Source organism: Heterodontus francisci, chromosome 18 (genome assembly GCF_036365525.1).
Source record: "Heterodontus francisci isolate sHetFra1 chromosome 18, sHetFra1.hap1, whole genome shotgun sequence".
NCBI lineage: Eukaryota > Metazoa > Chordata > Chondrichthyes > Heterodontiformes > Heterodontidae > Heterodontus > Heterodontus francisci.
In genome coordinates this window covers 9,780,737-9,801,487 of record NC_090388.1, presented here as the reverse complement: position 1 = coordinate 9,801,487, position 20,751 = coordinate 9,780,737, and the positions used below count along the sequence as shown (strand labels likewise).

General features: G+C 43.0%; 1 protein-coding gene across 1 annotated transcript in view; it reads right to left on the bottom strand.

Annotated features, from left to right (window-relative positions):
* The window catches only part of ric8b (RIC8 guanine nucleotide exchange factor B), an 81,453-nt gene that overhangs the window by 20,007 nt on the left and 40,695 nt on the right, over positions 1-20,751 (bottom strand). Inside the window, exons 4-7 of the mRNA XM_068050214.1 lie at positions 17,256-17,350; positions 5,785-5,935; positions 2,599-2,694; positions 82-226 (exon numbers count right to left, since the gene is read on the bottom strand). Coding sequence (XP_067906315.1) covers positions 82-226; positions 2,599-2,694; positions 5,785-5,935; positions 17,256-17,350 — 487 coding nt within the window. The remainder of the gene's footprint in view (positions 1-81; positions 227-2,598; positions 2,695-5,784; positions 5,936-17,255; positions 17,351-20,751) is intronic.

Below are 20,751 nucleotides of genomic sequence, written 5' to 3'. Positions count from 1 at the left end.
AACGAAATGTGTTGGCCTCCTCCATTAACGATAATAAAAAAAGAGTGGGAATATGGGAGGTGGGGTTCCACTGATGCTCACCACTCTCTTTGCACAGGACAAACAGGAACTCTGCTGCAGTGTGCTTCACTCCAGTGTCGATGTGGGTCATGAGACGCACCAGCTTATTTCTAAGAGTGGTGCCGACTTCAGGACGATTCTTTACATCTTTTAAAGGAGGCAGGACCTACCAATGCAAAAATGGCACCAGTTTAGGAAATGATTTGACACAATACTAAACTAACTAAAATATGTATGGGTAATATCTGTTTAACTGCACGTCAAACAGTTTAAATTAAACCAAATGTTGAATACAACTCAAATTAATTTTTAAAAATGTATTTGCATTTATTCCAACACCTCCACATCTTAAATATCTCAAAATACTTCCCATACAAGTAGTGGAGTACCCGACTGGGCTTTGAGTACTGAAAACCTTAAAATATTAACTCACATTTAATATTTTTTGTTCCCTTTAGGTTCTATCACCTTTGCAACATTATTCTCATCTGTCGTTGTGTAAATGGCCATTAGGAGATACCCGGCAGCTGGTGTATAGAGCCTCCCTATTCTCTGCCTTGCCACCAATGTTCATGCCATTACACGATTAATCAGCTTTTTCATTTCATAGTTAGCAGCCTCAATTAACCATTTAATAGCCACACTATTATAATCTGGGCTTTATTTTCATGAGAACAATCTTTCAAAGTTAGATCAGGCACACCATGATATGAAGTTTGGTTACATTTATAGCTATACTCTTCTGACGGACTTCCGATACATGGACAGATTGATCGTTCCCCTTAGAAAAGGTTGAGAGGAGATTGATAGAAGTATTCAAAATCATGAGGGGTCTCGATAGAGTAGATAGAAACTGTTCCCATTAACAGAAGGGTCAAGAACCAGAGGACACTGATTTAAGGTGATTGGCAAAAGAACCAACAGAGACATCAGGAAAAGCTTTTTTTAACGCAGTGAGTGATTTTGATCTGGAAGGCGCTGCACGAGAATGGTGGAGGCAGATTCAATTGGGGCTTTCAAAATAGAATTGGATAAGCACCTGAAGAAAAACAAACTGCGGGGATAAGGGGAAAAAGGTGGAGGAGTGGGACTGAGTTGCTTTTGCAGAGAGCCAGCATGGACATGACAGGCTGAATGGCATCCTTCTGTACTGCAACCATTCTATGATACTCCAGATCTGATTTAAAGGCTGCATAACTATAAAACCCATATCCCTAAAATTCTATGACACGATCAAAATGCAAACACAATCTAACTTCCACCCAGAAGCAAAAGCAATCACAGATTATTGAAACACAGGCATAGCATCAAATATGTTTACATAAAGTTACAGAATGTTATCATGGAATCATACAACACAGAAAGAGGCTATTTGATCCATCATATATGTGCCGGCTCTTTGAAAGAGCCATCCAATTAGGCAATAGTACTAGAAACTGAGCCAAGTTGACACTGCAATTGAAGGACTAGGTGGGGCCCCAAAGTGATCTACAAAGGAGAATGAGGATCTTGAATTTAGTGCAATAGGAGACAAATTGAGGGTGACAGGCAGGTGAACTTGATATGGGACTAGGTGTATGTGCTGGAGTTCTGGATGAACTGGAGTATGTGCAGGGTGGAGCTGAAGAAGCCAGTGAGGAGAATGTTGGAGAACTGAAGCCTGGAGGTGACCAAGATTTCAGTGTAATGGGAGTGAGGTGAAGATGATATTTTTGTTGGTTACATAATGCAACTTTAGCTAAAGTATGACAGGAGATTTTTATACATTGTTATTCTCTACTTTTAAAATCACATTTATATTTTCAAGAAATACGCCAAACACTAGAGTTTTAAAAAAATGTCAAGCAATTTTTCCTGCAGTTAATCAAAATTCATCTAGTTAATGCTTCATAGCCTTGGTACATTACCAGAGTAAACTAATTAACCTAATCATAGACTAAACATAAAATTAAGAACTGTGTTTTTCCTGCACTGACTGTCAATGAAAGGCAGAGCTGGAGAGAAAATCGTAGTTGACCGGTCAAGAATGATGGGCCACAGATACAAAATTAAATGCCAAAGATTTAGAACAGAGTTGCTAAACAATACTAAGGAGTAGTACCCTTGCAGTAATAGCTAAATAAGCTAGTCAGCGTGGATTTAGTGCAGGGCTTGTTCTGTTTGACAAACCTCCTTGACTTTTTGAGGGTTATCACAAATGAAATAGATTGTGAAAGTTTGTAAGATGTAGTTTATTTAGCCTTCCAGAAATCCTTTGACAACGCCGCAGAATGAAAATGACTAATTAAATTGAAATCCAAGGCGATCCAGGATAGAGTACGGGACTGAACGAGAAATAGGGACACTGTGTACTTGCAGTGCTTTGTGTCTTTAATATGAATTTTCACCTCCTACTTTTCTAAAACAATAACCAGAAAATAATTACACTGTCAGTTAGCAACTAGATGGTTTTACAATATTTAATTCAAATTCTGGTATTTTGTAACAGAAAAAAAAAAGAATTAAATAATTTATTTTATGAAATTTTGAAGTCCTTACCCGTGAACGGATATATTTCCTCATATCTCTGTGTATTCTGGAACATTCCGTCAGAACGCTTAAAACTGGAGTCAATCCTTCCTTTAAATTGGACCCCTATCAAATATAAAGGTATAAATAATCAAATTAAAAATCACAACTGTGTGAAATAAAATTGCTTGATGGGAAGTTCATTTTGCTCCTCCTATTGTTTAAGACAATATTCTGGACTTGTTCAGAATGTTTTCCATCTCCCTGGGTCTCAGGACCCCACTGGAATATAAACAACCTGTATAAAACTTTAAGTGAAGGGACAGAATAAAAATATCAATAATTTTAATATCCAAGTGCTGGTCCCTAAACTTCAGTAAGTGCTACTTGAATAATCTCCAAGATAATTAAGAAATCAAGTTGTATATTTTCAGAAATAGAAATAGAAAATGCTGAACATACTCAGCAGGTCTGGCAGCATCTGTGGAGAGAGAAACTGAGTTAACGTTTCAGGTCGATGACCCTTCATCAGAATAGTTTTCAGTAAATGAGCAGCATAACTGGGAAACGTTAGTCAAATTTATGCACAACACAGATTAGATTGTGTGTAGAATTCACTCTATACAGATACTTTGCTTGCTGGAAATAATCTGGAAACAGTATTAAGGCAGCAATAACGATCATAGAATCATACAGCACAGGAGGAGGCCATTCAGCCCACTGTGTCTTTGCCAGCTCTTTGAAAGAGCTATCCAATTAGTCCCACTATCCTACTCTTTCCCTATAGCCCTACAAATGTTTCCTTTTCAAGCATTTATCTAACTCCCTTTTGAAAGTTACTACTGAATATGCTTCCACCACCCTTTCAGACAGCACATTCCAGATCATAACTCACTGCATTAAAAATCTCTAAACCCTCTTTTTTGCCATTTGATGACATCACGAAAATTGGATTAGTGCTAGACTCCCATCGGTCCTCTCACCTGTAGCAGCAGTTTCCATGTGAGCCACCGCAAGGGTTGAGGGAAAGAGAGAGAGTTAAAGTTCACAAGGGCAGGAACTGTGGCCTCAACAACCTCCTGTCTGATTTTTCTCTTTGGTTTCCAGGGACAACACAGGCTAAAAGATCAAGAGCATTTAAATGTCACCGGTTTCTGACCTTCACAGCTCAGGTTTCTCTAGCATTGTAAATGCTGTTTACCAGTTGAGTTTTTAAGAAAGGACCATTTTCTGTTTTTATTTTAGGCCAATGGCTGAATTGGTTCAGTACATTGTGGAGGGCAACAGAAGAACGGCAGAACGTTAGAGGAGGTCAATGTTCCAACAAAACCACAGTCCCATGGACATTTACCTCGATTGTGTTCGGCAGACTGTAAGTCCATTTACTTTAAGTCTGGTGAACTGTGTGACAGCTAAGAGACTGTAAGGAAATAGGATTTTAACTTTTTAAAAAAAAATTCTTTCATACGATGTGGGCGTCACTGGCAAGGCCAACATTTGTTGCCCATCCCTAACTGCCCTTGACAACTGAGAGGCTTGCTTCGCCATTTCAGATGGCAGTTAAGAGTCAACCACATTGCTGTGGGTCTGGAGTCACATGTAGGCCAGACCAGGTAAGGACAGAAGATTTCATTCCCTGAAGGACATTAGTGAACCAGATGGGTTTTTACAAAAATCGATGATAGTGCCATGAAACTATTACTGAGGCGAGCTTTCAATTACAGATTTTTTTTTTTTATTAACAACTGAATTTAAATTCCACCACCTGCTGTGGTGGGATTTGAACCAGAGTATGCAGGACACTGGCCTGGGCCTCTAGATTACTAGTTTTGTGACATTACCACTATGCTGCTGTCTCCCCCAAAACCTTTAACTAGTGGAACCAATTTTATTTAAGAAAGCATATACAACCAAAATTATACATTTGTAACATTACTGACATCCCATCATTAGCAGGACAAGATTGCCAATGCGTTGTAATCGTACAATGAAATACTAGCCGCTCTTCCATGATCTGGACTCTCCGAGGGTGAAATTATTGTTGGGCGGCAGCATTAAAAGGGCATCAGCAAATCGGCAGCGAAATGTTATGGTTCTTGTTCTGTTACTCCCAGATCATGTTATGACATTTGGGATGCACAATTCTTCCCAGCTGACATCCAGCACCAATGGAAAAGAAAATCGAACAGAGTGCAAAACGGGCTGCCGATTCGCTATTTCCTGTTGTGCCTCATTGCACAAGATAAATTTTACTCTCTGACATCCAGTAACAAGCGTAGTCTTTAGGTGAAGTGGTGTTGCAGACTAGGAGATAAATCGAGCAAAGGCACACAAGATGCAATTCTGTCACCACTGGAAAGTATGCATTGTCATTTTCATATCTTTTCCATAAATAAATTCCCACACTCTGGACACTGAGAGGTTACTTCCCTTGGCTGGGGAATCTAGAACATAGGGACTTAGCCTTAGGAGAAGGTGTCGATCATTTAAGACTGAGATAGGCAGAAATCGCTTCATTCAGAGGGCAGCTGTGAATCTTCGGAATTCTCTACCCCAGGGGGTTGTGGATGCTCCATAGTCGAGTACATTCAAGGCTGCGATAGATTTTTGATTTTTCAGGGAATCGAAGGATATGGGGAGTGGGCGGGAAAGTGGATTTGAGGCAGAAAACCAGCCATGATCATATTGAATGGTGAAGCAGGGTCGAGGGGCCGTATGGTCTATTCCTGCTGCTATTTCTTATGTTCTCATTTAGAGCGAAGCCTTCCTATGTAAACTTGTCACACTGTAATTAAATCCTCCTGCCAGTGGCGGCACTGCACTGGCATGATGGGGTTGGTTGATGTGATTACAACATCATGAGTTTATATGGGCAGTTCCTTTTACAAATGTGGATTACAGGCATTTATAATGAAAAATATTTATGGGAGTCGTGCGCAGACACAAGATTTTTATATTGCTTTTAAAAAAAAGCAGACTGCTCTCTATATTCCTAGTGAACCCTAATAAACGACTGCTGCAACTCGTGACACCAGAAAAGGAAAACATTTACAAGCCAAAAACAAGAAATTGACCCCCAGCTGAAGTGAAGACTTTTGCTTGCATTGCATCTTAGCCCAATCTGAGGAATCTCCCCTCCAGCGCCAGTGCAATATTATTCTCAACCCCACTGAACATACTTGCTTTTAAGAAAATAAAAACAAATCAGTGCCTTACCCTGTCTATTCTCTTTTCCATGAAATCCAGCAAAACTTCAACTGCATCCATCTTCTTCCCATTGTAATCAACTGTTGCACATTTGATGCCGGGGCTGAAGAGGAGATCCAGGCCTGACACTGGAATGTTGTTCAAAAGATTGATTGTGTGACTGAAGAAAGAAGATTAGAAATGAGAGTGTCTCCTTGACTTTTCTTCATTAGAAAATCAAAAACACAGCAAAAGGAAACAAACTAAAAACTCAGTTCACATATCCAGCTTATGATCTAGGAAACAATGCGAGATCTGATCCACAACTTACCACTCTCCCAATTTAAATTAGAAATGGGAATTACGAAAGCAGATCTTTTCTGCAGTACACTAACTACCCATGGTGAAAGAGTCCTCCCAAAACTCTGACCTGCACCAGTATCACTGGATATAAAGTGCTCGAGTTCTTTGAGATGTGGTAAGTTTCAATATAAACATAAATATATTGTGCAAGCCAAATGGCGCTTTTGGAGATAAAGGCAAGGCTGGCAAGCAAGGACATGGAGAATTGTTGCCAAAATCTCACCACTATAAAGCATAGACGGACACGAATCATCACTTGAATTCGATATAACTCTATCTGCAAGCTATCAGCAGCACAAAGAGATCTGCTTTCTTTCGCCATTAACTACTGTGAGAAACCAACATTCCAGTGTGCAGCATGATGGAGCCATCTTCTGAATTTCAGGAGAAGCTATTCTTTTGGGAAGATCTGGACAGATTAATGAACCATTTACACTTGTGGGGACTTGACTCTTACCTGTTATTAGTTTAGCATCTGCAACTTACCATGGAGCAAAGGTCTATCATATCTAGGGCACTTAAAGAACGTTGATTGTGAAATTTGAGCAATCAAAATAAAAACACACAAACTCACAAGGCCACACAATCATGATCGTCACCGTCTCAAAAACATTCCCAATCACACAAAAAACTGTTCTCGGGATCCATATTCCATTCTACACCCGACTGCTGTTCTCCTTAGGCCTCTATTCCATTTCCCATCAAAATGCTTTGCTCCCAAACCATGCTCTGGACGGTCCACTAGCAACACTAGTTGTACTAGTTCTGCTAGTATCACACAAGGTTATTGCACAATTATTTCCAGGCAAAATTAGAACAAGTCACATCACTTGGTTTTAGTCCAGTTTAACATGTCAGACATTATAAGCTGATGAATGCAACTGGAACTGAAGATATTACAATGCAGACAGTCTGTCATACAATTCCTTTAAAACACAAAAAGTTCCAACACTAGGTCTACAAGTGCAGACGCACAGTCAGAAACGAGGAAGAGTTATTGATTCTTAGCTAAGACCCAGCTCTCACCAACAGCTATATAATGTGTTCCAAATCCTTCAGTAGCTCTTACCAAGTGCTACCTCCACTAACCCCTGTGGGAAGAATGCATCTGATCTTCTAAATGTTTTGTTCATTTTCTGATCTTTTAAACTAGCAGAGGTTGAGGTGTCTGATCCAGAATCTGCCTCCTTGCAGTTCAAGTGTGCATATTTCACTCTTTTACACTGTGAGGTCCCCTTTCATGCAGCAATATGCAAAGGAGCTTCTCCAACACCTTTAAACTTAATTTTATGGATCACTGTGTTTCAGCTATTCTTTTCAGTAAAAGATGCCTGACTTTCTGATCTCTGTCACTCCACTGACAGTTTTATTTGCAGAAGAGGGAATGAAATTCCTTAGCTTCCACCAAGTCTGCCACCATACACAGGTCTACACAAAGCCATTTAGCATTCTTCCCCTAGGAGGTAGAAATACACACTGGTATTGAGCATATATTAGCTCTTATTGCGCCCTACAGAGCCCATTAATCATCCTTGGATGACACTCACCCCCTCAGCTCTCAGCCCCCTCCTGACCAATACACTGAATAAAGCTGTCGACACTTCCAGACACTTCTCATAACCCGTTCACAATGTGCACAGACTGACACAGATCAGTTAGCTGGGCTACATTCAACTCAGTAACAACTCACAGCTTTCAAGCATTCCAAAAGAGGGAGCTTCTGACTTGCAATTCTCCTTGGCCTTCTGCAGTTTAAACCAAGTCAAATATGGACCAGTAGCCATTTAATCGGTGTTGTGCATGTTGAATTAAGAGAGGACCCAGTTTGCTTTTACTTGTTTATTTATTGTTCCGTTATTTCCAGAATGTCTCACTTTCATAACACAGTCTTGGACACACAATTCTTCACAATAGCAATGAAAATCAAACAACTAGTGAGCAGGGTTAGAAGAGAAAAGTGAGAGCACAAGTTTAAAAATAGATCCACCTTAAATCCCTGATTGATTTCCTCCATCAATCGCACTCCTGTCTCAACTGGACCTGGATTATACAATTCTTGATATTCTCTGTTTAAAACAATCTATCTTGCAATCTGATTAAAATATTTTTAAAAATCAGATGGCAAAATATACTGAAATTAAAAAAAAAAACTTTTATTCAATTCCGCAGCTACTTTAAAATGTAAAAAAACGAGGTTAAAGGGAAAGCGTCCATCATGTAGAATACCAGAGCAGTTGAAAAAATTCATAAATTCAATAAGTGCTAGAAATAGTCAGCAGGTCTGGCAGCATCTGTGGAGAGAGAAGCAAAGTTAACGTTTCAGGTCTGTGACCTTTCATCAGAACAGGCATCTCCACTTTCCGAAATGATAAGATCTCAACCACTTGGATCAAGTCCACATTCAATGTCAAATCATCTCGCCTTATTAACAGTTTGCTGTTACGATGCAACCTGTATCCGACTAGGTCGACCAGTTCTGATGAAAGGTCACAGAACTGAAACGTTAACTTTGCTTCTCGCTCCACAGATGCTGCCAGACCTGCTGAGTATTTCCAGCACTTTTTGTTTTTATTTCAGATTTCCAGCATCTGCAGTATTTTATTTTTATTTATAAAGTCAAGGTACATCAGGAAGTATTGATTATAATTCATTAGGTTTGGCTTTCAATAGTTCTGACACTGAATGAATTAAAGTCAGAGCTTACATGAGGATACCCAGTTTCAAAACAGATACAGTGCATTGGGCAGTACTACTAGAGACTAAAAAAAAAATGAGATGGGAATGTTCAAAGAAGAAAGGGTCACAGCTGGAGAAGAAGAGAAAGGTTACACTAGAGAGGGATCATTCATGTGATGGCCAGCTTTTAGCTGCATCAATTTCAGGAGCAAGAGAAATGCGATGTGAATCTCTCCAAACATAGCAGTATTGAACCTGTGGACAGACTTGGGCATCCAGGATTTTAAAAAAAGCAAAAAAGAGTCGATAACCTGAGGACAAAAAGGTAGGTTTTCCTCTGGCTGCTGCTAATGAGGGGAAAAATGATGCATAAAAAGGCAGAAATCGGTTTTACACTCATGTCAACTAGTGTAATGACATTAGCAGCCAGACAAAATATACACACAAAGGAGAACTGGAGGTATCTGGTAGTTAGAGGTACAGCAAACAAGAGGAACATCCTATTTCTTTCAATTAATTGAAGACATTTTCTTTTCCACAGTTTTCAGACAGACAACAATGTAGTAATTTAGTCATTGACAGAACCGAGCACGGAGATTGTGCAATCTGAAGAAAGCTCATGTGACAGAGTGGATGAGGAGTGAAATTTGAGGGAACAATTTGTGGAAAGAGGACAGAGCTCCAAGAAACACCAAAATTAATGGTATAGAAACAGTCAGAGGATGAGCAACAACTACAATAATGATAAAATAATAAGAGGAAATGAGAAATAGAAGTATGTTCAAGCTTGCTCCATGAGAATGTCATGAACACAGCAATAAAGGAAGTGTTAACTTGTTTACTTTGGTCTTCGTTCTTAGACGGGCAAAGTTGAACAACCTGCCACCAGATCTTGTATGGAGGAAAATTCCTTCTTCTGAAGACTTGAAAGCATGTGAGAGCAGCAGGGAGAAGATCCCAAACAGTGTAGGTGTGAGAACACAGCCCTTTTTCACACCACTCAGGATGGGAAAGGGGTCTGATGAGGCACCGCTATGCTGAATTGTGCCTTTCATATTATCATGGAATGAGGTGATGATACTTAGTAGCTTTGGTGGACATTTGAAGTAATAGTCTGAAGAGACCACGTCTGCTTACGAGATCAAAGACTTTGGTGAGATCAATGAAAGCAACGTAGAGGGGCATCTGTTGTTCGCGGCGTTTCTCCTGTAGCTGGCGAAGGGAGAACAGCATGTCAATGGTGGATCTCTCTGCTCGAAAGCCACACTGTACCTCAGGGTAGACACACTCAGCCAGCTTCTGGAGCCGGTTTAAAGCGACTCGAGCAAAGACTTTCCCCATTATGCTGAGCAGGGAGACTCCATGGTAGTTGTTGCAGCCACCGCGGTCACCCTTGTTCTTATAGAGGGTGATAATATTGGCATCGCGCATGTCCTGTGGTACTGTTCCCTCATCCCAGCACAAGCAAAGCATTTTTGTGGAGTGCTGAAAGTATAGCAGGCTTGGCACTCTTGATTATTTCAGGGGTAATGCCGTCCTTCCCAGGGGCTTTTCCACTGGCTAGAGAATCAATGGCATCGCTGAATTCCGATTTTGTTGGCTGTTCGTCCAGCTCTTCCATGACTGGCAGAGACTGGGCTGCATTGAGGGCGGTCTCAGTGACAACATTTTCCCTGGAGTACAGTTCTAGGTCGTGCTCCACCCAGTGGTCCATTTGCTTGCGTTGGTCAGTGATTGTGTCCCCTGATTTAGATTTGAGAGGGGCGATCTTCCTGATGGTTGGCCCAAAAGCTCTCTTAATGCCACCATACATTCCTCCAAAGACCAAAGTACGGAAAGTCCTCATCAGGGAACTCCTCTCTGCTGATGATGCTGCATTAACATCCCACACTGAAGAGTGTCTGCAGAGACTCAGACTGGATTGTGGCTGCCTGCAATGAATTTGGCCTAACCATCAGCCTCAAGAAAATGATCATGGGACATAACGTCAAATGCTCCATCCATCAATATCGGCGACCACGCTCTGGAAGTGGTTCAAGAGTTCACCTACCTAGGCTCAACTATCACCAATAACCTGTCTTTCGATGCAGAAATCAACAAGCGCATGGGAAAGGCTTCCACTGCTATGTCCAGACTGGTCAAGAGTGTGTGGGAAAATGGCGCACTGACACAGAACACAAAAGTCCGAGTGTATCAAGCCTGTGTCCTCAGTACCTTGCTCGACGGCAGCGAGGCCTGGACAACGTATATCAGCCAAGAGCGACGTCTCAATTCATTCCAACTTCGCTGCTTCCGGAGAATACTTGGCATCAGGTGGCAGGACCGTATCTCCAACGCAGAAGTCTTCGAAGCGGCCAACATCCCCAGCTTATACACCCTACTGAGCCAGCGGCACTTGAAATGGCTTGGCCACGTGAAAGATGGCAGGATCCCCAAGGACACATCGTACAGCAAGCTCATCACTGGTATCAGACCCATCGGCCGTCCATGTCTCCGCTTGAAAGATGTCTGCAAATGCGACATGAAGTCCTGTGACATTGATCACAAGTCGTGGGAGTGAGTTGCCAGTGATCGCTGGAGCTGGCTGATAGCCATAAAGGCAGGGCTAAAGTGTGGCGAGTTGAAGAGACTTAGCAGCTGGCAGGAGAAAAGACAGAAGGGCACGGGGAGAGCCAACTGTGTAACAGTCACGACAACCAATTTTATCTGCAGCACCTGTGGAAGAGTCTGTCACTCTAGAATTGGCCTTTATAGCCACTCCAGGCGCTGCTTCACAAACCACTGACCACCTCCAGGCGCTTACCCATTGTCTCTCGAGACAAGGAGGCCAAAAAAGAACTTGTTTACGTGAAGTACAAGACTCTGTTCAAGGTTGTATTATCAATAACAGATGATTGATCAGCAGAGTTTTAGATTTTTTTTTAGATTTAGAGATACAGCACTGAAACAGGCCCTTCGGCCCACCGAGTCTGTGCTGACCATTAACCACCCATTTATACTAATCCTACACTAATCCCACACTAATCCCAGGCTCCAGAAGCTGGCCGAGCGCGTCTACCCTGAGGCACAGTGTGGCTTTCGTGCAGAGAGATCGACCATTGACATGCTGTTCTCCCTTCGTCAGATACAGGAGAAATGCCGTGAACAATAGATGCCCCTCTACGTTGCTTTCATTGATCTCACCAAAGCCTTTGACCTCGTCAGCAGACGTGGTCTCTTCAGACTACTGGAAAAGATCGGATGTCCACCAAAGCTACTAAGTATCATCACCTCATTCCATGACAATATGAAAGGCACAATTCAACATGGTGGCTCCTCATCAGACCCCTTTCCGATCCTGAGTGGTGTGAAACAGGGCTGTGTTCTCGCACCCACACTTTTTGGGATTTTCTTCTCCCTGCTGCTTTCACATGCGTTCAAATCCTCTGAAGAAGGAATTTTCCTCCACACAAGATCAGGGGGCAGGTTGTTCAACTTTGCCCGTCTAAGAGCGAAGTCCAAAGTACGGAAAGGCCTCATCAGAGAACTCCTCTTTGCTGACGATGCTGCTTTAACATCTCACACTGAAGAGTGCCTGCAGAGTCTCATCGACAGGTTTGCAGCTGCCTGCAATGAATTTGGCCTAACCATCAGCCTCAAGAAGACGAACATCATGGGGCAGGACGTCAGAAATGCTCCATCCATCAATATTGGCGACCACGCTCTGGAAGTGGTTCAAGAGTTCACCTACCTAGGCTCAACTATCACCAGTAACCTGTCTCTAGATGCAGAAATCAACAAGCGCATGGGTAAGGCTTCCACTGCTATGTCCAGACTGACCAAGAGAGTGTGGGAAAATGGTGCACTGACACGTAACACAAAAGTCCGAGTGTATCAGGCCTGTGTCCTCAGTACCTTGCTCTACGGCAGCGAGGCCTGGACAACGTATGCCAGCCAAGAGCGACGTCTCAATTCATTCCATCTTCGCTGCCTTCGGAGAATACTTGGCATCAGGTGGCAGGACTATATCTCCAACACAGAAGTCCTTGAAGCGGCCAACACCCCCAGCTTATACACACTACTGAGTCAGCGGCGCTTGAGATGGCTTGGCCATGTGAGCCGCATGGAAGATGGCAAGATCCCCAAAGACGCATTGTACAGCGAGCTCGCCACTGGTATCAGACCCACCAGCCGTCCATGTCTCCGCTATAAAGACGTCTGCAAACGCGACATGAAATCGTGTGACATTGATCACAAGTCGTGGGAGTCAGTTGCCAGCATTTGCCAGAGCTGGCAGGCAGCCATAAAGACAGGGCTAAATTGTGGCGAGTCGAAGAGACTTAGTAGTTGGCAGGAAAAAAGACAGAGGTGCAAGGGGAGAGCCAACTGTGCAACAGCCCCGACAAACAAATTTCTCTGCAGCACCTGTGGAAGAGCCTGTCACTCCAGAATTGGCCTTTATAGCCACTCCAGGCGCTGCTTCACAAACCACTGACCACCTCCAGGCGCGTATCCATTGTCTCTCGAGATAAGGAGGCCCAAAAGAAAAGAACACTAATCCCATATTCCTACCACATCCTCACCTGTCCCTATATTTCCCTACCACCTACCTATACTAGGGGCAATTTATAATGGCCAATTAACCTATCAACCAGCAAGTCTTTGGCATGTGGGAGGAAACCGGAGCACCCGGAGGAAACCCACACAGACACAGGGAGAACTTGCAAACTCCACACAGGCAGTACCCAGAATTGAACCCGGGTCGCTGGAGCTGTGAGGCTGCGGTGCTAACCACTGCGACACTGTGCCGCCCGAGGTATGTCTAAAAGGTGAAAAAAGAGCACCAGTGCAATACTCATGTCAAAAGCCATACTGGCAATCATGGATCAGGCCAACATCTGATGAATAATGAGGTGCACAGCAGCTTCCAGAACATTAGAAAGCTCAGTGAGAGCTCACACGTGAACATTTCCATGTTGCCGTATGGCAACGTTTGGGAGGATGGGAGCGGATGACCTTTCTCCAGATTAGAATGAACACATCTACATTTCCAAAGAGAAGGAAAGGTAGACAGAATGAGTTGTTGAAAGGATGCCAGGGGGTAAGTTTGGAGGCACACTTCTTGAGGGTTATAAGGATAATAGGACCAGAGGTTTTATTGGACTCCAAAGAGCAGAGGATTAAAGAGAACTGAGTGGAGGGTTGGCAAGGGTCCAGCAGCAGAGTGTTGCACGTGTATAATGCACTTTGCTGCTAGGTTTGCCTCTTGTATTTTGTGAATATACACGTGCTCTAGCACTCCGTGCTTGCCGACTAAAGGAGCCGCACTAGTGGCTGGTGAGCTGTTGGTGTTTGGTGCAAATACCAGTTTAAGCGCTAATGATTGGTGCCAGATTGTGACTGGATTCTCTTCACTCAGCAAAGAGAGTAGATGGCATATTACGGGAAACAGCATTTGTGGCATTCTCATTAGTAAATACCTCAAATTTTGCACTTTATTCCAACCTCCAGTGGCCCAGGGCTGATAATGAGGGACCCTTTATTATCGCATGCAAAGACCAGAAGTCTATTCCACACCTAATGTTTGCAGCACATTGCAATGTGGAGAGAAAAAAAAAAAGATACTAAAATATACATTTTCCCCCTTTGGGTGGGCCCACCTCAGTTTATTCCCCGAATTTCCTTCGCCTGCTAGGTGCCAATCTGACAAAGGGTTGACGGGTTTCTCCTAGTAGGGGGAAAATTGCAGGCAGCAGGCTTTCCATAGCCTCTGGTGCCCAACACTCTGGGCATCCCTCCATTAGTGATGCCACCCAGAGTGGCAGGAGTGGCAGCAGAATATTTTAAACGAACGGAGCTTCAACTATTGTGTTTGAGAGGCTGCTGATACCATCTATTATCCATCTCTAGTGGTGGTGGGCTGCCTTCTGATGCTGCTTTTTTATTAACAGAGCAGCTTGCTAGGCTACTTCAGAGTAAACCACATAGGCTAGATTGGGTAAGGATGATGAGCTCCCTTATTTAGAAAGGGATTAGTGACCTAGTCAAGCTTTTACAACAATGGTCATTTATTTTTCTGGCCCACAAGTTACCAGAGTTGAGTTTAATTTCATAACTTGCCTTGGTAGGATCTGACTTCATAATCTCTGGTCCAATCTCCAAACCGTGTTACCATTATCTTCTACACAAGGTACATTTATTTAATTGCAAGCCATTTTTATTGTAAGTGCATTTTTAGTACATAACTGCTGCTAATTATTTTCAGGAGGAAGAATGTTCTGTGCTGTTACTCTACAGCAGTATTCATGCTATATCTTTGTATTTAAAACCAAAAAAAAAAATCGGCAACATTTCAGATGTCTTGCCAGATTCCAAGTTACTGAAAATATATCAAGTCTGAGAGACAAACTGCCATGTCTGCGTTGTTTGCATACTTGGGTGAAATGCCCTCCCACTCTTCACCTCGGCCACCCCCCTCAGCACATAAATAAAACAAGCTCATATATCTGCACTCCAGCAGTGAGCTCCCAGCTGAGACATGCTGGAAGGGCAGGCTCTTCTAACTTGATACCACACAATCCATAGAGGCATTAACAAGCTTTGACTCAAAGGCTTACTTACTGCTGATGCATCTTGTGACTGCCTCAATTTTGTTAGTAAGATTCAAATTATGAAACTGCAGCCCTACACTTGTAGGTTCAAAAATCTTCAGTGAACAGGTAGCTTACTTACTTTGCACCTCTCAACCTATTAAATATATTACACAGTCAATTAACAACTTCAACAGATGACTGTTCAGGGCTCGGATCAAGAAGCTGCCAGATTGTCAGAAAAACCCAACTGTTTCACTAATATTCCTCAGCAAAGGGAACCTGGAACATGACTCCAATCCCACAGTACATGGTTCACTCTTGTTGAGAGTTCTACAAACAACCGTGACAGAACGTAGGCAATAAATGAGGCATTGTCAGCATCATCCACATCCTGGGAACAATTTTAAAATAAATCTTGGCCATTTAGATTTTTAAAAAATGAATGATTTGCTGATCCTCTCCACCTGGCAACAGCTGTGATTACTAAAGATTGTCAAAAGAGTTTTTTTTTATTATTTGAAAGCTTAGAATTCTGTGTTCTAAAAACTGAGAAAAACTATTTTTCTGTGAACATTGAATGCTGAAACTTGGAATTGTGGATCGAGTGGGACAAACTGCAAGACACCTGCGGCAAGCAGCTCAACAGGGAAATGACATGAAGATTTGATTGTCACATGACTTGTTAGGGTTTTAGTTTCAGCTTTGCAGTGTGAAAAGACCAGGGAGCTGGAAGCAACTAGCAGTGAGCTGAGGATGTAGTGAAGTCTGAACCATTGAACCAGAGAAGAATTATGGTACAGAAGAAAGCCACTCAGCCCATCGTGTCTGCGCCAGCCGAAAAATCTAGCCGCCCAATCCAATCCCACCATCCGTAGACTTGCAGGTTACAGCACTTCAGGTGCATGTCGAGGTACCTTTTAAATGAGTTGGGGGTTTCAGCCTCCACTATCTTTCCTGGCAGGGACTTGCTTGCAGATCAGAAGACCCAGGAAAAGAGGTGCTGCTGCTCTCTGTGGAGAAAGGCTCCTGTGCTGAGAGGAAGCCCTGCATTTTTAAAAGGTAGCAAATTCTTATTGTCACCAGGCTCTGAAAAATCTCTGCCACTGGAGTGATTCCTATTGCCTCTTATGTTTTGGGAGATCCAGAAAGCTCAAGAAAGATTATATTGCTGGATGTCTATTTCAAAACCCAAGTAGACCTGTTGCTACACCCTTTGCTGAAAGGTCTGTGTGACACCTGCTGCAGACGAATGGCCTTGAACACCTATCCATCATAAGACTGTTCATTAACCTCGCCTGGAGAGACTTTGAGTGGCATCTGGCGATTTGACTCTGGGACACGTCACTGACCCAGAAATATCCTACTAGACGTTACAACCCAGTTACTTTATTATTCCAAAGAAACAGTTGTAAAGGAGAAAAGCCTTTTTCTCCGTTTAACCGGTTTTTGAATGTAAGTGTGTATGAGGATTAGGAAGAATAAGAAATTATAAAATCTTTTCATATATAGATTTATCTCATTATTGTTTAAAACTTAGTTTATTAATAAACAGTTAGTTTTGTTGTTTAAAGAAACCTGGTATGGCAGGCTTTTTTCTGGGGGATAAATAAAGTGTTTAGTTTGGCCATTTTCCGGTCGGTGGGAAACTTTACATTTGATATACTGTGACCTGTGGAGTAGTGGGACTGAATTAACAGTGCATTACTCCTGCCTTTGCCATAACAAGAACAGTGAATTGCATATGAGTTTTAAGCCATCTGACATTTTGTATTGACTTGCTCTCAGGCAAATGTCTGAAATAATTCAGTTTCACACATGTTTCATCCCGGTTTTCACTCTATAGATGGTAAATGAGATGGGGGAAGAGGTTGTTCTAAACAGTGTACTCACCTATGAAGTTCTTCAGTTTTGTCTTCGGCCTGGGTCTTCAGTAGCAAAGAGTGGCAGAGAATAGCAGTGAGGTATCTGTATCGATGGGCATGATCCTGCCAGAGAAAATACAGCGTTACTAAAATAAACTTTCTAAACTTGAGAATAAAGCTCTGATACACCACTATTAGGATTAGGGCTATTTATTGCCAACTCATTAAGAGCAAAAACAAATATCTACTCTTTGACCACTCTTTTTTTGTGTATAGAGAGCCCTATTTTCTCTTGGTTCCTGTAGCCAGACAAAAGGCAGTGAGGGTCAACTGCTGTATGTGTGGCCCAGGAGGGCATGCACTGCAGCACTCCAGTGCTGTGTACCACTCCGACCTTCCTGCAACGATATGCTAGGCCTCCTCCTCACAAAACCAGTAAAATCGAAGCATGATGCTGGGCAGGAACAAAATGAATTGAGAGTAAAAGTTGCCTGCTGCCTATTCAGCAAGCACCAATCCACCAGATAGCTTATCTGGAGCCAATTGGGAAGAATCCTATGTCTCTGTGCCCCCAGCTGGTTCCACTCGCCAGTGACTCTGCACCCCCCAGCTGGTTCTGCTCGCCAGTGACTCTGCACCCCCCAGCTGGTTCTGCTCGCCAGTGACTCTGCACCCCCCAGCTGGTTCTGCTCGCCAGTGACTCTGCACCCCCCAGCTGGTTCTGCTCACCAGTGACTCTGCATCCCCCAGCTGGTTCCACTCCCCTGTGACTGTTTACGTGCTTGGTTACATTTCAAATGGAATTCAAGCCAGAGAAGTGTGAAGTGATGCATTTGGGGAGGTCAAACAGAGGTGTAGAGGAAGTGAATGGCCACAAATCCCTGAAGGTAGCAGGACAGGACGATATGGTGGTTAAGAAGGCATATGGAATCCTTTCCTTTATTAGCCAAAGTATAGAATATAAGAGCAGGGAGGTTATGCTCAAAGTGTATAAATCATTGGTTAGGCCACAACTTGAGTACTGTGTCCAGTTCTGGTCACCTTATTACAGAAAGGTTATAATTGCACTATAGAGGGTCCCGACACTGTTAGGGATCTTCTTCTCGCTGCTGCTCTCAGATGCGTTCAAGTCTTAAGAAGGAACTTTCCTCCACACAAGATCAGATGGCAGGTTGTTCAACCTTGCCCACCTAAGAGCGAAGACCAAAGTACGGAAGGCCTTCATCAGGGAACTCCTCTTTGCTGACGATGCTGCATTAACATCTCACACTGAAGAGTGTCTGCAGAGACTCATCGACAGGTTTGCAGCTGCCTGCAACGATTTGGCCTAACCATCAGCCTCAAGAAAACGACCATCATGGGACAGGACGCCAGAAATGCTCCATCCATCAATATCGGCGACTACACTCTGGAAGTGGTTCAAGACTTCACCTACCTAGGCTCAACTATCACCAGCAACCTGTCTCTCGATGCAAAAATCAACCAGCGCATGGGAAAGGCATCTGCTGCTATGTCCAGACTGGCCAAGAGTGTGTGCGGCGCTTGAGATGGCTTGGCCATGTGAGCTGCATGGAAGATGGCAGGATCCCTAAGGACACATTGTGCAGCGAGCTCGTCACTGGTATCAGATCCACCAGCTGTCCATGTCTCCGCTTTAAAGACGTCTGCAAATGCGACATGAAGTCCTGTGACATTGATCATAAGTCGTAGGAGTCAGTTGCCAGTAATCGCCAGAGCTGGCGGATAGCCATAAAGGCAGGGCTAAAGAGTGGTGAGTTGAAGAGACTTAGCTGTGGGCAGGAAAAAAGACAGAAGCGCAAGGGGAGAGCCAACTGTGTAACAGCCCTAACAACCAATTTTATCTGCAGAGCCTGTGGAAGAGTCTGTCACTCTAGAATTGGCCTTTATAGCCACTTCAGGCGCTACTCCACAAACCATTGACCACCTCTCGGCGCTTACCCATTGTGTCTCGAGACAAAGGAGGCCAAAGAAGAGGGTACAGAGGAGATTTTCGAGGATGTTGCTGGGACCGGAAAAATGCAGCTACGAGGAAAGATTGGATAGACTGGGGCTGATCTCCTTAGAACAGAGAATGCTGAGGGGAGATTTGATTGAAATGTATAACATTATGAGGGGCCTTACAATGTTACCTTAGCAGAGAGATCAGTGACTAGGGGACTTAGATTTATGTGATTGGTAGAAAGATTAGAGGGGAGATGAGGAAGGGTTTTTTCACCCAGAGGGTAGTGGGGGTCTGGAACTCACTGCCTGTAAGGGTAATAGAGACAGAAACTCTCAACCAATTTAAAAGGTGTCTGGAAATGCAGCTCAAGTGCTGTAACCTGCAGGACTACAGACCAAATGCTGGAAGGTGGGATAAGGTTGGATGGCTCATTTTTGGCCGGCACAAACATGATGAGCCAAGTGGCCTCTTTCTGTGCTGTAAACTTTCTGATTCCATGATTCTATTCTACATCGCCCAGTGACCTGCACAACCCGTCGTATGCTCTCATAAGTCAGCGGTCTCTTGTTACAGCAGTCTCAAAGTCGATTCCGTTTTGTTCTTTCAGCACCTTCGGTGTCATTTTATCCGTCTTTAGCACTCACTATCAAAGTGTTAGTTTGATTTTTGTTCACTGATTTTAGTGATGTGTAAATGTCCTTTCTTTGCATTTGCAGCTTTGCACTCATGTTTACTCTGTCGCCATTAGTAATTGAAGGAAAATATACCCTTGTATATTACATAACTCATACGGCAGGGTGTATACAAGCCTGACTTAATCCAGGATTCAAATAACATCCATAAGCCACAAGAGGTTTATTTTGTGTCCAATGAGATCACTTGAAGCCAATGACTAAATTGCGGGTTTATCGCTATCATCCAGAATTCTGTGTAAATTGTGGAGTGAATATCTATAAAACTGGGCATGCCTAAGAAACACTTGTCTTTTTCCACAGAATTCTTACAGTTTCACCAGAGCAGAGCGGGTGCACTTTAGGTTTTGCAAAATGTCACGAATGTGGTGTTCAGTAATGTTGAGGAAAGGAGAAATTAACATTCAGCTTAATTGGATGCAGCCCATGATTAAGTAAACTGTTTCTTGTTATATAGCCAGTAGAAATGCCATCAGGACAACACTGCAGGATTTTCAGCTCCATTTTTCTCTCACCCTCACTCACTTGCTCTCTCTCAAGCCTGCACACATCTTTTTCTTTTAAATTAAATTATTAATTCTCAGGATGTGGGCATCACTGGCATGGCTAGCATTTATTGCCCATTACTAGCAGTTTACCATCACCTTCTCACAGGCAATTAGGGATGGGCAATAAATACTGGCCTAGCCAGCGACACCCAAATCCCATGAATGAATAAGAAAAAAGGTGCCCTGATTATAGGATTTTAAATGGCTTGTCAGGTCACTTCAGAGGGTAGTTAACAGTCGATGACATTGGTGTGGGACTGGAGTCACATACAGGTCCAGACCTGGTAAGGTTCACTATATAATAAACTATAAAGGACAGGG